The 10516-nt window shown below is 39.8% G+C and overlaps 2 protein-coding genes across 2 annotated transcripts; both read left to right on the top strand.

Annotated features, from left to right (window-relative positions):
• Window positions 1-274: 274 nt before the first annotated feature.
• Window positions 275-5978, top strand: LOC122785399 (dehydrogenase/reductase SDR family member 7C-B-like). Its single transcript, XM_044051157.1, has 7 exons — window positions 275-447; window positions 2441-2618; window positions 2706-2818; window positions 3913-4123; window positions 4196-4288; window positions 4369-4524; window positions 5387-5978. Exons 2-7 carry the CDS (start codon window positions 2456-2458, stop codon window positions 5599-5601), a joined length of 951 nt encoding a protein of 316 aa, XP_043907092.1. The 5' UTR covers window positions 275-447; window positions 2441-2455; the 3' UTR covers window positions 5602-5978.
• A 1584-nt stretch (window positions 5979-7562) lies between these two features.
• Window positions 7563-10377, top strand: si:dkey-204f11.64 (uncharacterized protein LOC100537752 homolog). The gene is made up of 3 exons (XM_044051665.1): window positions 7563-7702; window positions 9889-10017; window positions 10222-10377. Exons 1-2 carry the CDS (start codon window positions 7610-7612, stop codon window positions 10012-10014), a joined length of 219 nt encoding a protein of 72 aa, XP_043907600.1. The 5' UTR covers window positions 7563-7609; the 3' UTR covers window positions 10015-10017; window positions 10222-10377.
• The last annotated feature ends 139 nt before the right edge of the window (window positions 10378-10516 follow it).

The following is a 10516-nucleotide window of genomic DNA, read 5'->3' as shown; positions in this document are numbered from 1 at the left end:
TATTCCAAAAATTGTTTTATTTTAAACTGACGCGAAGGGATTTCAGAACGACATGACCTGAAATGTCCTGTGCTCTTATTCCTATAAGGATGACATCCGGTTAGGATATTAAGTTTCGACACATTGACTGGCAGAATTTTCGAGCCTTCTGTGTGTGTGTGTGTGTGTGTGTGTGTGTGTGTGTCACGCACAAATAATGTTGGTCCTCACAAGCACAAATACAAGAAAACATGCGTGCACACACACACACACAAACACACAACCAGAGCCAGCTCAGTTCCAACTCCAGTTCCAGCTCCAGCTCCTGCACAGTTCCAGCTCCAGCTCCAGCTAAGTTCCAAATCCAGTTCCAACTCCCGTTCCAGCTCCAGTTCCAGTTGAAGTTCAGTTCCAGTTCCAGTTGCTCAGCAGAGGAATTAAAATCGAGCAGCTGAGACGTGTCGAGCTGTAAGTTCTGGCTTTCATTCATTTCATTTAACATTAACATGAAAATCAGAGGTTGAGACTGTGGGATCATTTGTAGATTTGCATATTAAAGACGCTTTAATATTGTTTTCTGTCGTGTGAGTAAACACAGTTTAGTTGTAGTATATTATAATGAGTTTTTGTCTCAGACTCAGAATCTGTTTGTGGGACAGTTTATATTTAGGACAAACAGCTGGTGCTGGGCTCAGTTTTATCTTTACATTCCCAGATGAACACAAATAGAACATGTGAGCTGTTGGTCTTTAGAACCTGTCCTGATGTCTCTAACAGAGGGACATGCAAGACAATCTGCAAAATATATATATACACATCTTCACTCACACACCTTAAGTCAAACACCGTAATTGTCCCCCAACAATAACAGAAAGACATTTCATGTCTGTCTTTGTTGTTGTTTTTCATGTTTAGTTTGTCTTTTTTGTCTGTTGTTAAGAGGACATTGATCATTTTCATTTTGTTGTAACGTTTCATTATTAATTATGATCTTTCTGTTTTCATTTTACTTGTTATCGACATACATTTGTCTTTTACTGTCATTTTGTGTCCTTGTATTGTGAATTGGTTGTACAATGTGTGTCTTTTATTGACATTTTGTGTTTCTTATTTTATCTTTCAGTGTAGTTTATTGTCTTTTATTGCTATTATTTTGTTATTTCTTGTCATTTTGTGTCCTTTATTGACATTTTGTGTTTCCTATTTTATCTTTCAATTGTTTTTATTTTGTCTCTTTTTCTGTCTTTTATTTTGTCCTTAGGTCATCTTTTTGTCTTTAAATTATACTTTTGTGTCAATATGTCTTACATAAATTTATTGTCTCTGTCTTTTTGTTTTGTTTGTTTTTTGGTCATTTTCTGTCCATTTTCTGTTTCTTTTTGTTATTATTTTGGAACTTTTCATCATCTTTTTGTCTTTTGATAGTAACTTTGTGTCCATATGCCTATATCATGTTTTTTGCCACATTTTCTAGCATGGTGTCCCATTTTGGATTTTAAATATTTTAGTATATTTTTAGTGCTGCTTCATCCACAACGTCGTATTTATTTTGTCTGTTTTTGTTTCAGAATTTTAAGAATAATCTCTAGATTTAAATATGGTTGTAGAAGGTGAGATGGATTCTTCCAGTGTTACAAAGCCGGAGAGTCTCTGGGTATGAAACTTTAAAATCATGTTTAACTGTTACGTCTGAATAGAGATGTTTGACATCTCATCTCATCGTCATCACAAAAAGAAAAGAAAGTAAAAATACAAGCATCAATTTTCATCTCAAAATAATATTTACATTTTTAAACATGTGCTAACATTAGCTAGCCATGATGCTAACATGTAACTGAAATGATTTTCAGTTTTTTTTTCTCATCGTCTCGTCTGTGCAGTGTATATGCAGCTACTAGCTTTTGGTTCGCTTAGCTTAGTATAGCTTAGCTTTGCACAAAGACAGGAAACCGAGGGGGGAGTTAAGCTAGCATATTGTCAAAAGTGAGCAAATCTGCTAACTAATGTCTTAAAGTAAAATAAAATGGTGAAGAAACAGTTGAACACAATACCCCGGTATTGCTGTCATTTAGCATAGTATAGCTTAGCTTTTGAACCATGTTGAAGAAATGTAACCTGACATGTTGTTTACAAGAAGCAAATGTCCTAACTAGCATTTTAAAGTAAAATACCAAAAAACAGTTGAACATGGAATATTTGTTTTGACACTTCTGTCTGTATTTAAATAATTTATTTATACTAGCCAGTGGTAGTGCTGTGTCCTGCTCTTTTTAGGAGATTTGTTTTTAATTATTTTTTTTTAGCTAAGCTAACCATGCTGCTGGATGTAGCTTCATATGTTGAAGAGATATATTTTTAAAAAATATATATTTTGTGTGACCATTAACATGAGTGAGTTGTTCATTTCATTTGCTCTAATTTTTCATACTAAATATGAAAATAAACCCTTTTTTCTAAACAGCATATCCTCCATGAGATGGACCCAACATGGACGACCACTGTCCTCCTGGTGCCCTGTGTTGTCGTGCTGACAGCTGGATTTTTTTACCTGTACAGTTTCATTGTTGGGCTTTTGACCAAAACATCAGTACGCAATAAGGTGGTGGTGATAACGGACGCTTTATCTGGGCTCGGAAAAGGTAACACAATCATACTTTGTGTAGTACAGAAAAAAAGTCATCCTACATGTAAGTTGATTTTTTTAATAATTTCTCCTGGATTCAAAGAATGTGCAGGTGTTTTTCACAAAGGAGGAGCGAGGTTGATCCTCTGCGGGAAAACCTGGGAGAAACTTGAAGAACTTGCTGATGATTTGGTGAACGCCTCAGACCCCACTGTAGTAAGTGTAGCAGCACAAAGTACACAGTATATCCATTGATCCATTCATTTTCTACCGCTTATCTGAGGTCGGGTCGCGGGGGTAGCAGCTTGAGCAGAGAAGCCCAGAGTCCCTCCCCACACCCCACCTACCAAGTAAAAGTAACGTTCTCAGCCTGACCCCGGGCATTACCATTCCAAACTGTACCAAACTGAACCATACCATGATGGAAACACAGCATTTGTCACCCGTTTTTTACATACCAGCACCTGAAATGAATACAATTTGATCCACTGGACGTCATTGACCAACGGGCGTAGATGAAATTGCCTCTGTACGCAATTGGACAGACCTACAACCAATCAGACCAATGATCAGGATGATGTACGCAGAGCGATAGATAACGTTTCAACAAATGTGATTGTTTTAGTTTTCTAGCAGCGATGGCTAACGATAAAAAAAAAAGAAGACTTTTGCGTGGGTAGCTGCGCGGAGGAAGTCCGTTAAAATGGAAGCAACAGTCAAATCCAAAGACAGCTGCTCTTCAGTGGCCGCCATGTTGAATGTAAACTGTTGAACTAACATGTTGAAGCTTCTCTGCCGTCATCATGTTGTGAAGTTCTGATTGGTTCCATTTTTGTGGAGATACCGTAGTTGGCCAAACAACTGGCTTCACTCTGCACACACGTCTTTGCCAGACGTGTGTGCAGAGTGAAGCCAGTTGTTGGCAGATTTCGACTGAGTTCACCCAGGCTATGGGAACATACCATCACAAAAAACAAGATTAATCCATCAAAAAGTTGCCAAAGGTGGGACAAACCTACGTCGATGAAAACATAACATCCTTGGCGGAGGTAATGATGGCTGATGGTGTCATTTGCCCACCTAGAAATTTTACATTTTGTTTTTGATGATCATCAGGGTACTGGTGACTGCAATCACATTATAACTCAGTTCAATGTAGAACCCTGTGGAACCCTTTGTTCTCAGTTCCCCAATATCCCTGGTGCACATCATGTTTTTCACTCCAAACTTTTATTCTGAAAAATTAGCGTCGGATTAGTTCTGACCCCTTAGTGTCGTAGTACCTCACCATCATCATTTCCTCTCCTCAGACGTTTCATCCAAAGCTGGTGCTGGTGGATTTCAGTGACATGGACAGTATGCCCGACGTGATCGCAGAGATCCTGGACTGTTACGGCTGCCTGGACGTCCTCATCCTCAACAGCAGCATGAAGGTCAAAGCACCAGCGCAGAGTCTGTCTCTGGAGATGGACAAGCTACTGATGGACAACAATTACTTTGGACCAGTCACACTTGCTAAAGGTGGAGGATGGAAACCTTCAGACGTTAGCTTTTGTGGTACAGTCCGTTATTAAAGTGGTATTTCTGTTTCAGGTGTGCTGCCGTCCATGATCTCCAGAAGAACTGGTCATCTGCTCCTGGTCAACAGCATCCAAGGGAAAATCGCTGTTCCTTTTCGAACAACATGTGAGTTCAAGGGAAAGTGTCTTTGGAAAGTTAACAAATATAGTTCTTTTTGTCAGAGCCGTATGTTGTTGTCGTTTCAGACGCTGCCTCCAAACATGCAGTCCAGGCCTTCTTCGACTGCCTGAGAGCAGAGGTGGAGGAGTACGGCATCTCCATCAGCACCATTAACCACACCTTCATCAGCCGCTCAGCGTCCGAAAACACAGGCGCAGCCTCCTCCAAATCCCTCTGGTCACGTGAGTAAAAGAGCAGAAAAAGGATCAAAAAACTAAATCCTTAACAAGACAAAGTGACCACGAACGAAAGAGTGCCACAAACTTACCACATTTACTGGAAGGAAACATGTTGCATATTAATGATAGATGGAGAGTATTCTGGGGCTAATGCTGCGTTCCATTTACATCAGAACTCAGGAGTTGGAGCAGGTAGTGACGCCGCCTCCAAGAAATCGGAAAAAACATGGACGCAGACATATCCTGGGCTAGCCATTGTTAGCAACACCAGTTGATACCAACACATGGTATTTGGCGCACACAAACAGCTTAGCAACATGTTTACCGGTAAATAAAGTGCTATGTGTATGACTGGTTTACTGTGAAGCAAATGTGACAGAAATATGGTGTTAGTGGAAGCTCTGCTGGGTCCTGTTGAGCTTAAATGGATTCTATTTGGTTGCCTCTGCTACAGCAGTCTTTAAAATGCTTAAAGGCAAACATGCTTGTATTTTTAAAATGCTCCATGGTTAGAAATAACCATAGGTTACAATGTTTACCAGGTTCAGAACCTGCTTTAGGATACTTTCAATGTTTGAAATGTGATTATAAACTTTACAAAACCTCCTTCCAGAACAAGCCAATTGTAAAAATTAAACCAATTTCTTTCTCCAAGTCTACTTACAAACAAGTGACACATTTTGAAAGACAGAGTTTATATTTCCCTTTTATGAAACTATTTCCGTCTCTCACAGCATAACACCATCTCTCTAAAATACTCTTTATAAAGTATTTTAAGTCTGAACTGTATGACTATTCCGTTTCCGTGTAAAAAGCTTTATTAGCTGATTTTCTTCTTCCCTCTTCTGTCCTTGTGCCACTGCAGTGTTGTACACCAGGAAACCACTTGGCGTCTCTCCAGATGAGGCCGCCACTGAGATCGTCAAGACTTTAAGTAACAAGAGGAAGGAGGTGGTTATTGCTCCCTCCCTCCCCAAGGTGGCAGTCTATATCAGGTCCTTCTTCCCAGAGATTTTCTTTGCCGTGATGGCTGCAGGAGTGAACAACGCCGCCGCCGCCGAACACTCGGAGAAGATGTAGAATACGTTAGCTGAAGAAAAAGAATTTCAATTAATCAATTATTTCTTTTTTACTTTTTTGTCAGAAGTTACATTTGGAGAATATTAGGTGACCTCAGCATGCACATGGCCACATTGTAATTTAAACATATTAATCTAATGATATTTACAGTATAATGCAGCTCATCCCCAGTAAAAAAAAGAATACTTCTTTAGTAAATATAATAACTTGTGGAATATGTTGTAAAAAACACATTTACACATTTAGTGTTATTCTTGTTTAGCTTTAACTCATTTCATTTAGTGTTGTACATTTTGGATTTGTTTTAAAGTTGGACATATTGATGTATGTTCTGCTTACTGTACATATATTTAACATTAAATCTTGTTTAAAAATGAGTATGAGAGTACTTTATGAGAGATTGCCCAAAAGTAACATTTGTTCTGCCATAATTCAAGTTTTGAACAAAGCTTTTAATTTTGAGGGTTGAAGGTTAGTCCTTGTGCTGATCTGGCGCCCCCTGGTGGAGAGTCACACAACCATGCATTGTTAGTCATGGTTCTCTCAGTTCCTTCAGCTCCAGCCGCAGGTTGATGGTCGAACATGATCGACTGAATCGTCACTTCTCAGTCACTCCGGGCAGCGGGGCCGGTAAGAAGGCTTCAGCCGGGGCTGGGGCTCCAGGGCCGGGGTAGATCCACTACGAGAGGCCGGAGCCCAATCGCGGCCTGCTGGAAGACTTTTTTTGTGATTGATCAGTTACCACAGGAAATATTCATTCTATGTCTCTTCTTCAGGTTGGTGCAGGCTGCGCTGTAGAGAACCCTGTCACCAGATTTGAAGGCGACGTTTTTCTCCTTCATCACCTGCAACTAGGCTCCTATTGGATGATGTCAGCTGTCAATCACGCTTAATCTGGCGATTTTCCAACTCTTCCTAACAACTTTTTTGCGACAAATCTAGCGACTTTTTCTGGTGTCTGATATGTGTCAGTACTGATATCTGTACCGTGTCACGGCGCACATGCGGTTATATCTGGCAAATGACCAATTAAAAGATTAAAAGACAGCATCCAGAATGAAAAAAACATTTTTAATCCCTGTATGTTACTTGGAATGAACACTAAACGTAATGTAGATTAACAACGTCAATGAAAACTCACCCCTAAGAAGATCCGTTTGTTGTTCATAGTTTACATGAGCAATAAAAAAAGAAATACAAATAAATAAATAAATAGAAAAAAAGAAAAGAATAAAAAAGAAACAACATAATATATAAAGTAAGCCAACCAAGTAAGTAACCTTTTTTTTATTTTTTATTTTAATCTTCATTTTAGGTACCATTTGGTTCATGATGACAACCTCAAAGCCAGTCATTGCGCCACCTACTGGCAACAGGAGGTACCCCTTCAGTAACAAACATTGTCTGAAGCTTTCAGTGTGTGGTTGTTTGCCATACTCTGACAATTATTAATAATTAACAATTAATAAGTAATAATTGATACGTACTAATTAATAATAATTTGTTGTTGTTAAACCATTATTTTTCTTCCTGTTTTTTCTTGTTCTTCAACATATTTGAAATAAACTTTCACTCATTACTTCATTCAATATAGTCTTAGTCAATATCATTTTATTTACTTATAGTTCCAATATTGATTGATAAAATATGAGTTATTAATTAATTCAATTAATACTTTATTTAATAACCCATACCCATATTTTTCTGTTATTTAACTATTATTTTCTGCCTGTCTTGTTCTTTAACATGTTCAAAATAAACTTTCAATACAGTATTATTTTTATTTCATTTTACATAGTTGACTAGTTCCTGTATGGAAATGTATACAATATCAGTTATTCAAATTAATTGTTTTTATCCATAATTCACAAACAGTGAGCAATTCCTGCAATGTGTGGGTGTGGGGATGTTTTATTTTGAAAGTTTTGGCCGGAAAATGTGTGTTATTGGAGCCTGGGAGCGAATGTAGTGACGGCTCGATGACTTTCTCTGTTATTTCGTCTCAGTCATGTCAAACAGCAGCGCCACCAGCAGCACTTTAGTCATCGCTCAGAAGGCAGTGAAGCAGCTGCGCATGGAGGCCAGTGTCCCCAGGATGAAGGTATGTGTGTACACACACACACGCACGCACGCACGCACACACACAACTTTACACTGTCACTTATCACTGACTGACTCACATAAAGGTCAGCCACTGTTAATAAGTGTTTAAATGTACACATTGTATAAGTTAGTGGTCAAAAACAGTGTGTTTATTAAATATTTTATATCTAAGTTTTACACACATATATATATATATACTGTATATATATATATATACACATATTTCAGTGAAGAACATGCTGTGTGTGATTGTACAGAGACTCAATGAATATGTGAAATAACTGTAAAAGGCTGTAGGAAAAGGTTCCCTCTACATTTCTGGCATTGTCTTTTTCTGTCACTGCTGTAACAGTCCCTTTATTTCAGCTCCAGAAAACTTCGCCCATTTCCTTGTGTGCCGTGAAATTGTGACCCTCCTCTCTGTAGCTGCTGCTGCTGCTGCACAGTGATGGCTTTGTTAATTGTGCTTTGTGACTGGCGTGTGACTGGTGTGATTGTCGGCCGGCTGGTTACTTATTTTAGGACAAAAGTATGTAATTTTCAAGTATGTGTGTGTGTGTATAACAGTAGCGTGCACAGACAGAGGATAAGAAGCCCCCCCCAAAAAGAAAAATATTTACTTACATATTTATTGGTTCCAGTAACGAGCAACCAGTATTGTCTTCACTCAAGAAAAGGAATTCCTGCTTTGAAATGTTGAGCTCTGTGATTTTTTATGGTGTTAGCTCTGCTGAGGCAGCAAGATCCATGGAGGTCCTCCAGTGTGAGTAGGGGGCCACCCGATGACCTTCTCCTTTCTGTTAGCCTCCGTGCAGCTGGAAAACCATGCACAGAAGCAGTAGGAGAGGATGCTCTCCATGGTGGAGCACTGGAAGGACACAAGCAGTCTCTGGTTGATGTTATTCCTTCTGAGGATTCTCAGAAAGTGGAGTCGTTGTTGTGCTTTCCTGACCAACTGTGTGGTGTTCCTGTACCAGGTCAGGTTCTCCTCAAAGTGGACTCCCAGGAACTGGAAGTCTGTGACCCTTTCCACACAGGCCCCACCAATGGAAATAGGCTGAATGTCCCTTTTGTTTTTCCTTAACTTAATGTTGAAGGTGTTGCCGGCGTGGATGGGGGTACAATCTGATGTGTAGAGGGTGAAGAGCGGGGGGCTCAGAACGCAGCCCTGAGTGTGAGAGCTGTGGAGATGTGGGGGCCAATCCTGACCCTCTGTGTGCGCTCTGACAGGAAGTCCTTAATCCAAAGACATGTGGATTGAGGTATTCCAAGGTTCAGCAGGTTGCTCAGGGGGAGGATGGTCTGAACTGTAATCCACAAAGAGTAGGTCCTCAGCTGCTCCAGGTGGGTCAGGACTGTGTGGAAATTGGTGGGTTCGGGTTAGTTGAAAAATTGACATCATGTTCAATTGGAGAAGATCTGGAACATTAACTCCATGTTAACATGTTTAGTAGTGAGAAGTTAGAAGCTAACTTTTCCTTAGACGTCCATTCAAATGGAGTCTTCCACTTCTGGTTATTCAGTATATTGTTACTCCCAGGTTGGCGAACTGAAGACTATGTCCACTCTTTAAGTAGGGTCTGTGGGCCATGTTTGGTTTCTTTATACCAAATGTAGGGGTAAAACATAGTTGAATGATTAAATCAGGGATTGCACCTTTATTCCCTGATGTTTTTGCACTGCCTCTATATTTCCTGCACGTTAAAATGACTTGTAGTGGACACATAAAAACGTGTGATATTTTAAAGCTCCAGTGTGTAACTTCAATGGCCAAAATCACTGCTAGTGTTGCTAACACCCCAGATTTAGCCCACGCCTCAGGTGAGGCTGCAGAGCTTTGTGAAAAGACGACTCTGTGTCCATTTTCAAGCTCTTCTCTTTAAACTGTCGTTTCTCACGACCTCGCTCATGTTTCAGAGAACCGAGGGTAACTCCTTGACTTAAACCTCTGTCAGCATTTGTTTCACCTCAGTCTTGCTTCAGAAGAGAACCAGGTATACGTTTTTGATCTACAGTTTGCTGCCGTCTGACTTTGTGGTGATGTAAAAAAACACGTCGCTCTGTGTCTGAGCTTGATCAGCATTGTGTGACGTCATTGTTTGAATGTAACAGACGTGTGTTTGTGTTTAAAAGTTCTACACTCCAGCTTTAATAAACTAACCTGATATACTATACATGACGCAGGTTTCTCAGGCTGCTGCAGAACTGAAGACTTTCTGTTTGCAAAACGCCCACAAAGACCCTCTGCTCACTGGTGTGCCCTCCAGTGATAACCCGTTCAGGCCTCCCAAGTCATGTGTCCTGCTCTGAGGTGTGAGTGTTCCTCTCCTCTCTTTGCCTGAAGTAACTCTTTTTTTCTTTTTTTCTATATTATGTTGTTATTTTCTTCCAATGCGACCTCGATGTACTGTACTTGTACTGTGGTTTGTGCAGCAGTTACACAGTGAGCATGTTGTCTTTTGGAGCACTCAGAGCCTTTAAGCAAAAGTGAGAAAAAATATTTCTTATCTTTTTTAGGACTGTGAAGGAGTGAAAAACCTGAAAAAGATGCTGCGATGTGGATCTCTATCATGTGCCCCTCTGCCTCTGAAGATAAAGAAGTCAAGACCATACACACTCGCACGAACACACAAACACACACACACACACAGCGTTTCAGTGGGGAAGCTAAAAAACAACAACAAGTAAAAACAAAGTAATACTTTGTGTTTAATCTGTATTTATATATGAAGTATTGGTCTTTTCGATGTTCGGGTGTCTATAAGATGGTAAACACATCAGGCCTTAAAACTCTTCTCCTGTCAGCCTCTCC

The sequence above is a fragment of the Solea senegalensis genome, linkage group LG19 (assembly GCF_019176455.1).
Source record: "Solea senegalensis isolate Sse05_10M linkage group LG19, IFAPA_SoseM_1, whole genome shotgun sequence".
NCBI lineage: Eukaryota > Metazoa > Chordata > Actinopteri > Pleuronectiformes > Soleidae > Solea > Solea senegalensis.
This window is presented reverse-complemented; position numbering and strand designations above follow the sequence as displayed.